We start from the raw sequence: 16,692 nt of genomic DNA, 5'->3' as shown, positions 1-16,692 counted from the left end.
AATTTATGGCAGAAATAAGCCCTATTGATAGCAACTGCTATTCGTTTCCCGGATTTAATGTTTTTTTTTTTTTTATTCCGCTCTCTGTATTAAACGCTTCCAAGAAAAAGGGCGAGAGAGACACGGGTTCGGATTGGAGCCGAAACCCCGTCGCTTCTCCACCGCGAACGGCGACCCGGCCGTCAGGACACGGGCCTGCAGAAAACCACAAGCTCCACCCACATCCCGGCCCCCCCGCCACGGGCCACGCGCACACGTGGCAGGTCGTCGGGAGAAGCTCTCGGCCCGGTAAAACCTGCCTGTCCTGCTGCGTTTTGGATCTGGGTTCCCCGTCTCACGCGGGGGAACAAACTGCTCCGAGCCAGAACTGTAGATGATTAAAATTATTTGCCGGTAATTACACCTCCACGCTCACTATTGTTGCCTGCACCCCCGCATCCTACCCCCACCCCCCAGCTGGGCTGACTTAAAATAGTACGATGGAATGACGGAGGAGCGGATGTCTAAATTCCTCCAGCGGTGCAGCCGGCGATTAGAGCACATTTGGGCCCCCACCGCAGAGGGCTGCCTGCCATGTGAAGGAATGCCATTTGAGCCAACCGGCAACCCCCCCCTCCCCCCACACACACACACACACACACACACACACACACACACACACAAACAGTGGATCCGGCTCGAGCCAAAGCCACACGGCGGAGTCCGGTCCGTTGAGGGCGTGACTTTCTGCTCTCTCTCTCTCTCTCTCTCTCTCTCTCTCTCTCGCACACACATGCAACCAGGTACTCACACGCCAAACACATAACACCAAAGATGGGGGCGAGGTGTGGATCTGTAGCTTAGCGTCTGTGATCAGAAGGTTGCCGGTTCAAATCCCAGGGCGAGCAGATTGACTTCACAATCGGGTCCTTGAGCGAGGCCCTTAACTTCCAAGTGCACCAGGGACAGTGTGACACTGCCACCTCAAAAATGTATATCGCTTTGGATATAAGCGTCTGCTAAAAAAAATTTTAAGTAAATATAGACTGGCACATGTCAGCACTTAAATGCAGCGTGGAATACTGACATAAACACAGTTTGGACAGACAGGAAGAAGCTTTACAAATATACATATGCATATATACAGGAAGTCAATCATGCCTGTGCAATGTTGCCTGTATGGCTGCATACATACAGAAACACATTCAGATGTGATTTCAGCCATCTGGCTTGCTCCGTGCTCGATATTTCTTGCGGTCGCAGGCACAGGGGGACCAGACTCGCTGTGGACGAAGAGCAGGTTTTGGGGAGCCTTTCGAACAGGAAACAGGAAACCATTTTCATTGGGTAGCTGTGTGTCGACCGTCGCTAAAAGAGAACCGCTACACGCACCGTTACCTACAGGGACGAACACGTGCTTCACAGGCTGTGTGTTGTGTGGCTTCTGCCGATCAGTGACGAAAGGCAGGCCGTGAACTGATGTTAAAGGAGAGCCAAGGTCCAAACGCTCGTGTCACCTACCCGGCCCGGATCACGGCAAAGATATCTTAATACTGCAGTCGCTATTGTGTTTGCGGCTAAACTCAAAAAATTGCAAGCATCTACTAATTAAGCACAAAATTATGGACAGATCTGTGTGCACGGAAAAATCAACAGTAAAAGAAACGCAACAAAAAACGTGAGCTCATGGGAGGTAGAGTTTACTCTAGTTCCCTAGACTATGTTTACGCAGGATGTGTATGCCTGTGTCTGTCCTAGGGTTTTTTTTTTTTAATCATATTTTAAGGACAAATATTCAAACAATTCAGTAGAAAAAATTATGGCAAAAGATCTGTTTTTTTTTAAGAGGATAAAACTCATATCTCTGCATGTTATCGGCTTCCATCGGCTTTTCAGTTTTGTTAGAGGGAGGTTAGGAAACATCAGTGTTATTACAGAGCAGGACCAATGGGAATCGCCCCCGCAGACAGAAACGCAAACCGTGCGCATGCATGCGCGCGCGCCTGTGTGTACACAAGCAGGGATCGGCGGCGGCGCGGAAGGCAGCTCAGCTCCCATAAAAACCCTGAAGTGTTCGCCAGCGTTCCGCCAAAGGCAGGACGGCGAGGAAAAGCCACGATTGAGCAAGGAGAGGCAAGGTGCCGAAACTCCGTTTGGTCGCTTTTCAGAGGGGTTTGCCTGCTGAGGCTGGGGGATATAAATAGAGAAGAAACAGATTTGACTGGGAAGTCGCTATTTAAAAAAAGAAAAGAAAAAATACTTCAGATTTATGTGGAACAATTTAGGGTAGGGGATCTTACACCTTTAACACCACACCCCCCCCTCAGACGGTAAAAGCTGTGGACAGGAGCTGCCTTAAATATACTAATGACTGTGCTGCATAGTTTGAACCACTGAACTTAAGCATTTTGATGGGACTAGTGAATTAACTTTGAAGGGAGTAAACTGGGCAAGGTACTGCAAACACATTTACCATCATCTCGATATTCACCGCTTGTACTCTTCCCTGTGTAATTATCATGAACATTAACATCTTTAATATTACCTTTGAAACTGGGAGTATCACCGGTATTGTGTACCCAAATATAACCACATATGACATCATCAGTGGCTGGGGGGGGACACACCAGATGAACCGCACACGGCACCTGAAGCGTCCTCCAGGGCACTCAGTGGTAACGGCTCAGAAAAGAGAGGGAAAAAAAATCGAGTTATTCTTGCTCCTGTAAACAAATGCTGGAAAAGCAAGAACCTACGAGAAACTTCCCGCGTCGAAGTTGCTGTTGTTTATACCGTGGAAACGAGGCGAAGGACCCAATTCGTCACGCGGCCCAGGCGGGTTTAAACGTTTTCATCCATGACAGCAAGAGGCTTTTGGCTACACTCTGATCTTCGGCCTTCTTAAGTCTGATGCAAGAACAAAAGGAACAAAACAAAACTGCACGTTAGTCAGCGGCAAAAGGAAAAGCATTCAGCAGAAAGACCAGAAACTCTGCATTTTTAAGCCGCAGTTTTAATGCGTTCGGTGCGAAAAACACGGGCGAGCAATTAAGGGTTAAGCCTGAGTGGAGGTCGAGCGATAGTTGCCACCCACCTAGAGCGACGGCCTCAGCTGTCTCCCTGAGGTTAACCAGCGGGAGCCGTACTGGAAACCACAGCCGCTCAACCACATGCCTGGGACACACGCGAAGCACACGCACATGCACACGCATACCCGCCCGCCGAGCGAAACCCGACCCTGTTCCTCTGCACGTGTGAGGTGCGTTAACGCTATGTCGGGGTTTCAGATTAACAGGAAGGAGGAGGGGATATATATATTACACACACAGTATATTTTAAAAAATGCAGATGTACAAAGTAACGAGATGAAAGATAATTTGTAGCCTGATCTCTTAGCTTGATATTCCTGCAGTCACTGGTGATTGTTGACTGGGGGGGAAAGAGGTGTGCAAGCAGAAATATATATAAATATACATCCTTAAATAGAAGCGGGGCTTCTGGAACAGGGCTGTACGGCATGGAGAAATTACAGGCCACCGTGATGCTTAAATGCTTTATTTTGGCTCGGCAACAAGGTGCTGAATCTGTGGAATAGCCGTGCAGGTTGCTATCAGGCTGGTTTAAAAAAAATATTTGACTAGTCCCTAAAAGGATAAGTAGAGACCCAGGATGCCCCCCCCCCCCAATCCTCAGTACACCTTTGTTTGCTTGAGTACCGGTAACGCTAGCTGACACATTAGCCGACCTACCTGGGAGACTGCAGTATCCGCTAATAGCGCTAAATTCAAATTAAACCTCACGCTAGAGAGCTTATTCAGAGACGTATAAGATTTCTGACTGGGCTGAGGTGATTTAACGCGTCACAGTGACGACATTCCAGGCAGCTTGAACTAAGTCCATTACCGCAGCAATCATGGATGAAAAAACAAACCAAATGATAGTCTTTAGGCTGGTCCTGCAGGGTAATACTTAGTAAACATAATATTAGTGAGCTAAATTAAAATGTTTATATAAAAACCCAGAAAGTAAAACATACTTCTGCTTGCGCATCATAATCTATGTTTCTGCAATGACTTTTTTTTTCCCCCATGGAGGTTTATAGTTAAATGAATAAACCATCACAAAAATTCACATGCAATATATGGCCAACGAATCCTAAGACATTTTATGCTGAAAACAATGCATACGAGATTTGTCAAAAAAGAAAAGAAATGCATCACATAAATCTTGGCCAAAACATTTCTAAGGATTGTTGCAGGGAACTCTGAAAGGGACTCATTGATGGACGATGGAGACAGGAGACAGCCCCCCTCCCCCCCCCAAGTCACATGATGCCCACTCATTCCGGAATAACGACGTCACACCACCGCAAAGTGAGACACAAGGGAGGTAATTGAATTAAGCAGATCCTGTGACTTTGTTCTGAATCCCAGAGGGGTCTTTGCTACCCTGAGACTTGGGTCACAAGCTCAACTAGCGTTTATCAACACTAACTTAAGCAGATTGCAGTTTTGCCCTCATTTCTCTGAAACACCCACTGCCATCACCGAAAGTCTCTAATTGAAGGGGCAGCTTATTAACTGTGTGAGTTAATGATGTTTGCATTTTTTTTAATGCCATTTTATATACTTAATGAGACAAGGACATTGTCTGTCGGTGTCCCATCTCATTCAGGTCAAGAGAACTGGCTCAGCAATCAGAGCACGTAAATGATTGGCTGTGGTCCAGGCCCGACAGCCAATGACTGCTGTTCTAACACCACCACAGTAAGCAGAGTCGGCAGATACTTACGTTCAGTCCACCCCAGAATTCCTCTGCATTGTGATGCGGCTCACCTCCACCCATGCTGTTTAAAGGAACCAGTTAAATGAAACCGCACCTCCCAACACCCATCCCTAAGGACTCGCAGGCGGCTAATGGTGCAACGCCTCACCGCCCAGACCTCTGCCCGACCCTGGGGCTTGGCGCTGCTCGGAGCGAGCGGACAGCAGCCGTTAATCTGAGAAGGCCGCTTTGAACGTTTTAATTACTTACAAACTCTGAACGAGGGCGGAGGAGGGGGAGGCGGTAATGGATTCCAAATGGGAGATGTGTAAGGGGGGGGCCCAGGGCGACGGGGTGAACCAGGCCCCCGTGAGCGCCACGCGGATCCAGCAGGTCCAGCTCCGCCTGACTGGCTTACTTGTCAGAATAAGAAATTAACAGATGAAACAGCACAGACCCTAATCAGGGACTTTCTCCCATAATACTTCATGGTAGGTAAAACCTACAAGTCAGTGACCCCTTTGTGTGGGGAGTGGGAGTTTGGCCTCAACTGGTCGACAAGGGATGATGGTGACGGTAAAAGTTGCAGTCCGGGGGAGACTCAGGGGCAATGACCACGGTAAACAGTTTTTATTTTTTTTAAACCACAAACTCCACAACTGAAAATAGTCTCACAGCCCAAAAGCCCCATCAGTTGCCATCAGTTGAGAAACACTGGTCTAGGGAGTGAACCCAGTTGGAGAACAAAAAGGGCAGAGTCGGTTCCTCCGAAACTTACAGGGAACACAGAAGCGAGAGAAATGGCCCGCGGGACAGAATGGACTTCAGGCAAAGGGCGATCGGCTGAATGTCCATGACGGTGTGCCTTGATAGGGAGAACAATAAACGAGATGTTTAAAAAGGCCTGCTGGATGACATCTTCATTACAGATGAGTCAACAATTCATGTCTCCAAAGATCCTTCCGGAATTATGTGCATAGCTATAATAAGCAAAAAAAAAAAAAAAAAAAAGAGATAGTTAAATGATCACATGTCATGCATAATATCATAACAGTCTCTGGGCTCACAGACCGGCTTCTACAGGCCAGGGCTAAATTTGGGAGGATTTGGCCGTTTGTGGCTTTGCGAGATAAGCTGGTGCCAAGCCATGTGTGCACAATTAGTCAGTGAAAGAATTAAACAGCGGCGAAACAGAGACGAAATGGGATCTGACTCAACGGGAGATGGTGCACATCTCTTTCTTTGGGTCGTTCTAATCATGTAGGGGAGAATGCAGGTCTCAACCAGCCTCTGAGCAGAGAAGATCAACACCCGCTTACACTCTTGTTTATTCTATGGTTCATGGCCTGCTAGGTGAAAAGCAAGCTGGGAAGTCATACTCATACAAAAAAAAACACACACACACACACACACACACACACACACAAATAAAGAAAAAACTGCACCCCAACAAGCCACATCTGGACTTCCTAATATCTGAATTCACTCAGAGCAACAATGATCCACTAAAGGTCACAAATTAAAGAAGGATTAACTGACTTAATTAAATGAGACATGAATAACCGCATTTGCGTTACTGACGTCGTTCGGAGGGTCTCTCGTACGAGAGGAGTGGGCAAGGAGATGGTTTCTAGGTTCCTGTGGGGAGCTCGCGCTGGTAATCCCTTTAAGCCGCTCAGATCATTCATTTTAATTGCTCACTTGCCAGAGCGCTTGGCCTGAAACCGCCATGACAGATAGCCGAGCACACATGCGCTTCAGGGGAGGCTCTCCAAACACCAAGGCTTCAGCGTGTCTGCTTTCGTATGTTTGCTCAGCCTCACCTTTTCGCCATCTTACCGATTTTTGTTTGGATTTCAACAGCGACTCATGAGCAACCTCAACCCCACTGCGGACTCAGTGGCAGAAGTGTCTGATCTTACACAGCCCACACAGATGTTCTCCAGATGTTCTGTGAAGGAGTTTGTGGACATGATCTATCATCAACCCATTCCGATTACTCTATATTTTCGTATATTTTCATATCAATTCATTCAGGCTAATTATCTTTAGTGAAACAATAAAAAAAAAAGTTTAAAAAAAAAAAAAAAAAAACAACTTCAGCCCAGCTCAGCCCACTTTAAATAGCAAAACATTTTTCTTCCCACAAATAAATGTCCAATTAAAGTTTAACTAATCACTGAAGAAGAATGAAAATTCTTCCATAAACTCGCGTCCCCAAGCCTGCACAGGAAGCGCTTTATTATCCCTCTGCTTTCGCCTCTAATTGGACATCTCAGCAGATGGAAAGTTCTGGAACAGAGAAGCCCAACCTTGACCCACAAGTGTCATTTTTTTAGCTGCACGATAGCACTGAATTGCTTTACTAAAGCAAGTATTTTGATAGCCAGTCAAGTCACCTGGGGTGTCAGAGATTAATGACACTAATTGGGTGGTCATTAAAATGTCTTCTCGAAAGACGGATTCTCAGCTACAGGACCAGAGAACTTCTGGAGCAGGCCACTACCTACAGTATGAAAAGGACACTGTCCCTCCTTTTTGTAAACAAAAGTTCATTATTAAATCTCACAAAGTGTAAAACCAAAGACCACCACACACAGCATAAGAGGCTGGCACCTACTCAGGGATTCATCAATACATTTAGCTAAAGACTACAAACACTTCAACAGGTGCACATACTAATTAATAGCCATTTAAGGGGAATCAGTATCCCAACACAGTAAAATGAAATGTAACTTGATATTAACAAAAAAACATTTTAAATGACTTACTATAAACACATAAAAATAAAGACAGGTAACTCAAAATGGATTAATTAACTCTGTATTGACAAGCAATAATTCTTCAGGGGACAGGTCATCCACCCCAGCAGTGGCTGAATAGGTTGGGACAACAAAGCTCACCACCTCAGCGTCCAAACTCTGCTAACAGGTTCAGATGCGAGATGCAGATAGGATGAGATCATAATCACATTCCCAGGTGGAAATGATACAGGGGAAAGCCGATTCATACTTTAACAAGATGCAGCACTGGAAATCACAAAATCATCTGCGGCTTGGCATCGCAAAGAGCACAGAGGTCCTGGGAGACAGATCAGCAATCAAGACTGGAACGACTTAAGGAAAACTGAGCCAGAAGTTCAAAAACAGAATGTGACCTCGCTCTCCGCCCAATTTCATAATCATTTTTCACTGCTTCTCTGCACACACAATGGCAGTGAGACCCACCCCATTAGCCCATATCCTATAAGAAAAGCATAACTGACATTAGACCACAATCTTATGGCCATGCAACTGTCCCTCTCCCAAATGACTGTAATTCCAAACACCAACATAGTAATTTAGGATGCGGGGGGGTGGGGGGGGGGGGTGGGTATGCCTCTGGAATTGTTAATTATAGCATTTTTTAAAAACATCGGTGGTGAGGTTTCCTGAAGGACGACTGCATTGGACCTCGCCATAAAAAAAAAAAAGAGAATCACAAAATTTCCACTGTCAGAAGCTGCAGCATTTTTCGAGCTGACCCTTTGCAGGCCTTTGGAGAGGCAGTGGGGGATTCTGGGATTGCCGTCCTCGGTCAGGTGACGGAGCTTGATCTGATGAGGAGCAACCTTTGGAAGCAGGCAGCATCACGAAAACAAGTTTTGGGGGAGAAAAAAGGAAGATACCAGCCTTGCAGAAGGTGAAGGACGCAGTGCTGTTCCTCACTGCTTCCTTCGATTTTAAACCGCAAAGTTTGGAGGAATATGGGGATATAAAGACCCCAGCCTGTCTAGAACATAATATCCATCCATTTTCCAAACCGCTTATCCTACTGGGTCGCGGGGGGTCCGGAGCCTATCCTGGAAGCAATGGGCACGAGGCAGGGAACAACCCAGGATGGGGGGCCAGCCCATCGCAGGGCACACTCACACACCATTCACTCACACATGCACTCGTACGGGCAATTTAGTAACTCCAATCAGCCTCAGCATGTTTTTGGACTGTGGGGGGAAACCGGAGTACCCGGAGGAAACCCCACGACGACATGGGGAGAACATGCAAACTCCACACACGTGACCCAGACGGAGACTCGAACCCGGGTCCCAGAGGTGTGAGGCAACAGTGCTAACCACTGCACCACCATGCCACCCCTAGAACATAATATGGTATTTGAAAACCTAGTGGATAAGATTAAAGGTATAGCTTCTAACAGAATAGAAACATACAGAGATGTCAAGGTCTCAATGAAGACTCAGAGCTGAATGCATTTTTTATAAGTTTCTCTTTAAATGTCAGCTCTTAGTTACAGGTTTCCAGGCCATAAGGGATTCCATAACCTTTTTTTTTTATCATGATGGAAATAAAATATGAAAGAAAATATGAGCGGAAAGCTGACCTAAATACCACTGAAACAAAACGATTTTATTGCACTATACAGAATGTGAAAACAATCTGCCTGACTCACGTCAGGAACCGGAACAGGACTTGGAGCGGCGAAGCGGACAGGTGTTTGGGTCGCGGCCGAAGGGATGAGAGCTCACCGAATTTCCGGTGGGCGGCTTGGGACAGGGAGCGCAGGTCAGCATGCATCACCCAGAAAGAATCACAATGCTCGTGAGGTGCAGTGGAACGAGTCCAAAAAAACAACCTTCACATGAAGCAAACAGACGTGGTGAAACTGAGAACGACCATTGACACTGAGTAACTCTGTAACTGGGTGTATTTTCGGAAAAAGTAAGAACATCTTACACATACCAGCCAATAAATGAGTCCCTTAGCCTCCTTGAGTTTTATAAGCTGCCCCAGGATCATTTCTCAAGGACCCACAAAACACCAGCTGGGGAAAAAACAACAAAGAAAGGAGCTAAGAAATTAATTAGATCTTGGATTAAATGTGCAACTAAACAAGTCAGTTAAAAGGAACTGGAAACCTACACGCTTAATTGCACATTTTAATTTCTACCATTTTATTTTTATTCCGTTCATTTGTTACACTTTTGTCTTGACAGCTTGTTAAATTGTATGCTTCATGACAGCACCTGCACCGAGACAAATTCCCTGTACTTTTTGTACTTGGCGAATAAAATGATTGTGATTCTGATACTTACTTTCCTCCATTACATCATTACGGCCAAGTCAGATTTGCTCCTCCCTGTCACCGGAGACCTGGGTCTCGTCAGCTTTCATAAAAGCAGATGTGGGTCCAAGGTTAGCCAGAGATTGTCTTCAGCTGCCTTCCCAAAACCCCCTACCCGCCTTGTGCTGGCCCGCCGTCGCTCCCTGGCCTTGGACTCCCTCCCCTCCTCTCCCCTCCCCTCGCCTCGCAAGCCTAGATGGCACTGCCCTATTCTATCCATGCCTTCGGGCCGATCAGCTCTCCTACGTTCCTGGATTTGAAATTCCGGTGACTCTGGGTGGATCCGTTCCAGAACCATTAATCTTTCGTCAACGTGACGATTAGGGACACGGACCTACAGCTTGATGTTCGTTAGCGTTGCTGTACCATGGAGTAAAGGAAAGGGAAGAATCATTAGTTACCAGGAAGTAAATTATATAAAAGCAAAACGGGGATGGAGAGGCAAAAGCCTGCTCTGATCCTTCATAATACAAAGGCAAGGCTTTTTTTTCTTTTTTAACCTTAATTTAATATCGGATCTCTTAGGCCTTACGAGACCATAAGTACAAAATTGAAGATAATTAGTACTTGTTTAATTATTTACTCTTTTACAGCACTTAAAGGTCTGAATGGATGACATTGTGATGCACAATGGGGTCCTTCTTCCACGAAGGTTGACGTATCTTCACAGGACAAATAGCACAGGGTCTCGCACAAGGACGCGCATTGTGCCCACAGCGGCCCCGGTGCGCGAGCAGCCGAACGGCGCGAGCGACGGAAAAACCGCGGATGGCAAAGGACGGCCGCCAGCCTGGAACGGTGCGCGGAAGGCGGCCGCTGGCTTACACATGCACACCAAGACTCCGGCGGAGAAAAAACTGCAGGACGCACAGAGGGAAATTCAGCAGAGTGCAGAGTCTAGGATCAACCAGTGTTTAATATGACCCCGTGTGGGCTGCTTAGACGATCCAAAACCCAGAAACGCCAGTGCCCAGTACACATATGTTCTCATGATGCTGCACACACAGCTACTGCTGCATTCATGTCATGCACGGAAACACACTGTATATTTACTCTACAAGTGAAACAGCCAAGGGTAGTTAAGACCCAATCGAAGCTGCACTCTGCACTGCGAGGAGAGTTTCAGGTTAATAGCTACTTGCCAGGAATTACAACTGAGCTGCGGCCACAAACAGGGAGATAAGAGCCGCCCCCTGATAAATGGCACCAGCCAAATGACTCCCACCCGGGGGCAGGGCGACTCCAACAGGCTTTAATTAGCTTCCCGTGATGCTTTCCAGCATCTGCAGCGCAATTAGTCAGCAGACCTGCGGGAGGCGCATCTGTAAACAATCACTGCTCCCTCTATTAGGCGTGACACGAGCCAAGCCGCGCGCACCCTCTCGCGCTCCTGCACAGGCGGCCAAGCCTCCGCGCTGTAACGCCCAGCTCAAGACAGCCCTGCGCTCCTGCTTGACTTTAGAAGGATCCCGCGGAGACGAGAAGAAAATCATCCTTCAATATGAAGCTACAGGAACATCACCTGATTTTTCTTGTACCTTCAGCAGACTGTCAGGAACTCCTTCTCAGGCCCCTGTAGAGGCCAATGTCCTCTATAATAATAGAGGATCTAGCTCCACTATTCCCCCACACTGGGAATAACCCCATTGGCCGATGTTTATGGCAAACATCAAGCTAAAGAGAGCAAGAAGAGAGATAACACAATTACAGAACCCGGGGTCATTAAGCCCCCTCAACCTCAAAAAGTCTTTAAACACCTCTGTTCTCTGGTGAGGTAAGCATGTCCTGGAGGCTCTCTTGACCACAGCCCCCCAAGTTGGTGGTACACTGAAAAAAAAACTGAGATGTTATTATTTTCCTTTGTTTTACAACAAACGAGCATCAAGCGAGGAAACCGTGACCATAGCGACCTACCACACACCCTTATGCCAGCTCATCTACTCTCCTTTCTCAACATCGTCCTGCCACAAACCTCCTCCTTTTCTTTCTTTTATTTGACAGGGAGGTAGCCGTCTACCCTGAGGAAAAATCAAACCGATATTACTGGACTTGACAACACTTGGAAAGCCCCCGCCGACTCGCGACCTCTGACCCCACATTGCTTAAGCTCTCCCATACCCAAAGTCACACTGTACACTAAAGCCATTCATGTCTGTCAATCCTGCCCATGTTGGAACAGCGTCTGATTACCCGACATCAGTGATTCGACAGACAGGCTTTGTTTTACAGGCTGGGAAAAAAAAATATATATATATCCATTTGTTCGTCCCTTTTATTTATATTACAGATTTTCACTGGGCCGTTTAAAATACGAGTTTAAAAATGCTTCCCCTGGAAAACGCATTAAGTCTTCCAGGTCTAAAATTATGCCACAATTATACCTTTGTTCGCGTCAGTGTCGTATGAAAACATGTGGCCATTCTGGTGGTAATCCGCATTTTCCATTTGGGAAACGAATCCGTCTCCTCCAACTTTCCCCGCTCGCTTTCTTAATCTACCGCTCCTTTGTTCGATTCCGCTGCATTTCCACAAACATCCTGCTCGTCGCTAGTCCATCAGGCGACAAAAAAAAAAAACCTGACCTGTTTTTTTTTTGGTCCAGAAATACAACAACACTGCGCTTTGAAACCTTGATGTTTTCTTAGTTCGCCGAGGCTGATGATGATTTAGTATCTGAACTCGTCTGTCAGCCACAGAGACTATATGTAGCATGTTAGACTGGTGCGTATCGAAATATTCTTTCTTACAATGATAACACGCTTATGTTTGTTCTGGATCTAAAGCTCCCGCATGGATATTCTTCTCTTCCAAGGAAACTCGAAATGAACTTCGTTTTTTCCCAGTAGGCCGGAACGGTATAATATTCTCACCTTCGAGACGACTGCGGACTAACACACGTTTCACTGGTAAGCCAGTGCTCCATGCCCGATTACTTGAGCATCTGGTTCTGGTTCTGCTAACTGGGCCCCCCGAAGCAGGAGTTCAGCATCAGGAAGCACTGGACTCCTGTGGGCCAGTAATTAAATGCGACACGGACTCGTATACACACATAAGTGAACACACACACACACACAAACCTGTAATCATATCATTGTGGGGACCGCTCAAACATTTGCAGGGGAAAAATGCTGACTATGAAAACCTTAACCATAAGCAACCAAACAAAATAAGTGTTTTTGCATTTTTTAGTTTTTTGATCGCAGTCACTACATTTTTAGAAAACTGAATTTCCTCTTATGCGGACCAGGAAACTGTTTACAATAAGGTAAGAAAAGCAGATATTCATCAGGTTGTGGGGACCAAATGTCCCCACAATGTAAGTATATCTGGATCACAACACGCACACACACAAACATACACTTGCATTTTATCAAGATGGATTGGCGGCAGTTTGGGCACTAATCATGCACTGATTAAGCGTCACAACAAAAGGGGATTTCATTGTGATTAGTCTATTTTTGTTTCTACTTTTCCTGAACTGGGGGCAGGTGGGGTTAGAGTCTGCCCCACACTCATGTTTCCTGTCACCCTAATTACTTCAGGCAGGCGGGAGGAAGTGTGCATGTCTGTTTGCCTGTTTTTTTTTTTTCCTAAGGGGGGGGGGGGCAGGGGGAGTGGTCATTCAGAGCAATGCTGCAAGACGGCAGCGATCCAGCTGAAACGAAACGTACGGCTCAGATGCGGATTAACTGGCCCGCCTCCCGCTTTGCTGTGGGGGACGGAAACGCACCCCCCACCCCCGCAAAAGGTGGCCTAACCGGAGGAAAGCTGACCGCATGTCTCATATGTTACAGGCCTGTCAACAGATCGCCAGAAACGAAGGAAAAGCTTCAAGAAAGGGGAAGGAAATGAAAGGGAAGAGAACCTGGGGCAGCGAGGATGGCAAGAAGGACAAAGGACCCTGGAATTGGTGAAGAGATTTATTCATCAATCAATAATGATCAAATAAATGTAAATGCTGAAAAAATAGGGGAGGCCTTAGCTTTTGGTTGGTATTAATTTATTGACAGTGTGACGGTATTGGGGGGGCAGGGGGTTGCATGGTGCGGCGTGGGTCCAGCGCAGGGAGGCCCGATTTGGGTCCGACTTCTTGCTCGTCCCGGTGAGACCGTTGCTGCCTATTGAGTTGGGCTCTGGACAAACAGAAGAGTGAGAATATCTCTAGGTTCTTTGCAAAAGAGACCCAATGAAACACACACAAGCTTTGTAATTGTATATTTCTGGGGACCCTCCATTCATTTCTGAGGGGAAAACTCCAATCCCAACTTGACAGACCTTAAGTCCGACCCGCCCCTAAGACGTTCTTCCACACAACCCTCAGCAAACGCACCTCGCCGAAGCCTGTGAACACTTCACACTGGCTTTTCCACAGTTTACTGCACATGTGCAGGTTACTCTATTTCAGATGGATTCAAACCATCTGCGCAGTTCTGTCTACAGGTTCAGGACGATGGGGTTTCATTTAGCGCAGAGAAACATGTGGGTTCAATCTGGAGGGGGCTCACACAAACACCCACACACACTTGCACGCGCACAGAATAATTCAAGCACAAAAATGGACATGCTCGTATTTCCACATCACTCATCGGCAGATGTGCATTAAAAAAAGGACGCATACACACTCTGGCACAGTCCTTCGGGTCTTAGATGTCCACAAGCACTCTGGCACCAGGCTTTTTTTGGCTCGGATCCCAGTCTCAGCTACACCCTTCCTTTAGGTGTTGATTTATAGTTACCTTGGCAACCAAAGTGGGCCTCTGCACCCCCAGCCAATCACAGAGTTGGTTCCTGTGGTTCCGTACAGTAGTCAGGTCACTCTCCCTAGATAAAATATAAGACAATAAAAATAATGCATAATCATTAATTATTTCTGGAACATAAAGCCATCAGCCATTGTTTTTTCTCCATTCCTTTATCTGATACTTTTATCCAACGTGACTTAGAGTGCAGAGAAGGGCTACAATTTTACAAAAAATGCGTTGCCTGGGATATGAGCCCGTGACCTTTGCATTGTTGGGCCAATGCTGTACTTGTTGAGCTACAGGAACAGAGTAAGATAAAGCCTGCAGAGAGGTTGCCACAGGTCACAGACAAATGAGCAAACTATCAGGTCATCTGGAAGCTAGGCCCACTAAAGTTTGTAAGTTTGTTGTTGGGTTCCATAGCACTAGGCCTTTGGAGAGAATTAGCCATTGCAGATCTTCCAGGAGACCACAGGGAGCCTGCAGGTTCAGACCTCACATCAGCTAGGGGGTTTGTGTATTAATGTGGACAGCCCAACACCCACCAAAATAATGCAGCTTAGAAGTCCAACTGGTACCCTCAACCCCATCAGCCAGCACTGACCAGTTGGTATCGCTCAAGAGGTTCATGACTTCGTCCATGACATCAGGCTCGATGACGTCATCGTAGGTCAACAGCATCTCGTACATCTGGCTGGCGGTCGTCTTTCTGATCTGCGGAGAGACGCAGGCGTGCAGCGCGCGATGAACCAATGATGCGCGAGCAAAGACGGCTGATGTCACTTCCCTTTTTTGGCCCTGCCACAATGTTACCCTTGGCTCTCCGAGGCAGGACTGATGGTCTTAAACAGGGGCTTTGCATTGTTCCAGCACGGGCTCAAAACAGGATGGACAACCCCATGAACTCTTTAAAACATGTTTGTCTTGCGCTGTCCTCGTTGTTTTTCCAGAGAAGTGTGGTACGGTACATGAAAATAGTCCCTCGCAGCTGGGATTTCGCATCAAGCTGGGAGACTTGGGGTGGGTATAGAGACGTACCTCCTTCAGCCAGCAATAATAGCAGAGATACGGTAAACACTCTGATGCTGGTGATTACAAAAGACCGAGAGGATGTCAACGAGTGAAAAAGGCAGATAACGAATGGCCAGTAAAGAGAGCATCCAAGAAAAGGTTGAGAACCAACTTGAGTAAGAGGAACAGAGCTTAGGCAGAAGGTGAACAGACTGTACAGGAGGCTCCATAGCGGAGGAGGACAGAGCTGGAGCAACGAGGACAGCCAATGTGAGACCATCCAGCTGCCAACAGGAGCTAAGGGCTGCCTCTACACCGCAGAGACCCTAAAGCTACCCCACCGCCCTCACCAGAGTCCGAAAACTGAGATGTGTGTCGGAGGGTCTCACCACAGGGTAGGGGTAACAGAGCAACAGCAGCAGCTGGAACAGAACCTTTTTCCGGACCTCGCCCTGAAACTGGATGAGCCCGCAGAACCTGAGTAGGTGGGAGTGATAGATTAAAAAAAAAAAAGAGCGAAAGAAAGGGGGACGAGGTAGGAGATAGAAAAACAAAAGGCAAGTATGCAGCGCGTTCTCGTATGCGGTTATCTACAGCCATCAGGCCCTGATGACGACAGCCTTACACTCCTTTTACTTTGGCCAACGTAAACAATGTGAACGTAAAACATCAGTGGTAGCACCCCTCCTCAAGGCGGATTCGGCATTTCCCTTAATAATGCTCATACTTAGCCACTAAGAACCGGACAGCGTAAGAGAGTAGAGTAGCCACAGTGCACATACACAGCGATGCTGGACCGAAGCTTCTGAATGTCCTTTGACTTCTTCATCTCCTCTTTACAGAGCTCCAGGAGGTCCGTGCAGAATGAATGGCTGGTGAGAGCAGAGACAGACACGGGGGGAAAGTTCTAGTCACTCATACTGGGACAGATGGTTCCCTGGATTAAAAAAATTAATAAATCACCAATTGCCCCACAGTAGTAGGTAGGTTGCATGATGAAGGATGGAAACATTTAAACAATGGGTTCCAGGTTCAAATCCCAGCAGCAAGAAGTAAAACCTGAAGTGCTTCAATGATA

General features: G+C 46.9%; 2 protein-coding genes and 2 long non-coding RNA genes across 5 annotated transcripts in view; 1 reads left to right on the top strand and 3 right to left on the bottom strand.

The window, feature by feature from the left end:
- Positions 1-623: 623 nt before the first annotated feature.
- LOC125717634 (uncharacterized) lies at positions 624-4,985 on the bottom strand. Its single transcript, XR_007384565.1, has 3 exons — positions 4,771-4,985; positions 2,773-2,886; positions 624-2,661 (listed from the first exon to the last, which is right to left on the bottom strand). It is a non-coding gene; the product is annotated as an uncharacterized LOC125717634 (long non-coding RNA).
- Positions 4,986-5,196: 211 nt separating this feature from the next.
- LOC125717635 (uncharacterized) lies at positions 5,197-10,033 on the bottom strand. 2 transcript variants are annotated; one of them, XR_007384567.1, is made up of 4 exons: positions 9,833-10,033; positions 9,480-9,561; positions 9,190-9,283; positions 5,197-5,723 (listed from the first exon to the last, which is right to left on the bottom strand). It is a non-coding gene; the product is annotated as an uncharacterized LOC125717635 (long non-coding RNA). The 2 variants fall into 2 exon arrangements; XR_007384566.1 differs by having other exon boundaries at positions 9,190-9,561.
- Positions 10,034-12,479: 2,446 nt separating this feature from the next.
- Positions 12,480-16,692, top strand: part of znf750 (zinc finger protein 750) — a 22,779-nt gene continuing 18,566 nt past the window's right edge. The window contains exons 1-3 of the mRNA XM_048990677.1: positions 12,480-12,582; positions 12,708-12,767; positions 13,656-13,771. The gene's annotated coding sequence lies outside the window, so the exon portion shown is untranslated. The remainder of the gene's footprint in view (positions 12,583-12,707; positions 12,768-13,655; positions 13,772-16,692) is intronic.
- Positions 13,769-16,692, bottom strand: part of tbcd (tubulin folding cofactor D) — a 27,408-nt gene continuing 24,484 nt past the window's right edge. Inside the window, exons 35-39 of the mRNA XM_048990606.1 lie at positions 16,397-16,486; positions 16,004-16,091; positions 15,208-15,317; positions 14,598-14,682; positions 13,769-13,994 (exon numbers count right to left, since the gene is read on the bottom strand). Of these exons, the coding sequence (XP_048846563.1) occupies positions 13,980-13,994; positions 14,598-14,682; positions 15,208-15,317; positions 16,004-16,091; positions 16,397-16,486 (388 nt within the window). The 3' untranslated portion in view covers positions 13,769-13,979. The remainder of the gene's footprint in view (positions 13,995-14,597; positions 14,683-15,207; positions 15,318-16,003; positions 16,092-16,396; positions 16,487-16,692) is intronic.

The sequence above is a fragment of the Brienomyrus brachyistius genome, chromosome 22, assembly GCF_023856365.1.
Source record: "Brienomyrus brachyistius isolate T26 chromosome 22, BBRACH_0.4, whole genome shotgun sequence".
Taxonomy (NCBI): Eukaryota; Metazoa; Chordata; class Actinopteri; order Osteoglossiformes; family Mormyridae; genus Brienomyrus; species Brienomyrus brachyistius.
Note: the sequence above shows the minus strand (reverse complement) of the source record. Positions and strands in the feature narration are given on the sequence as shown.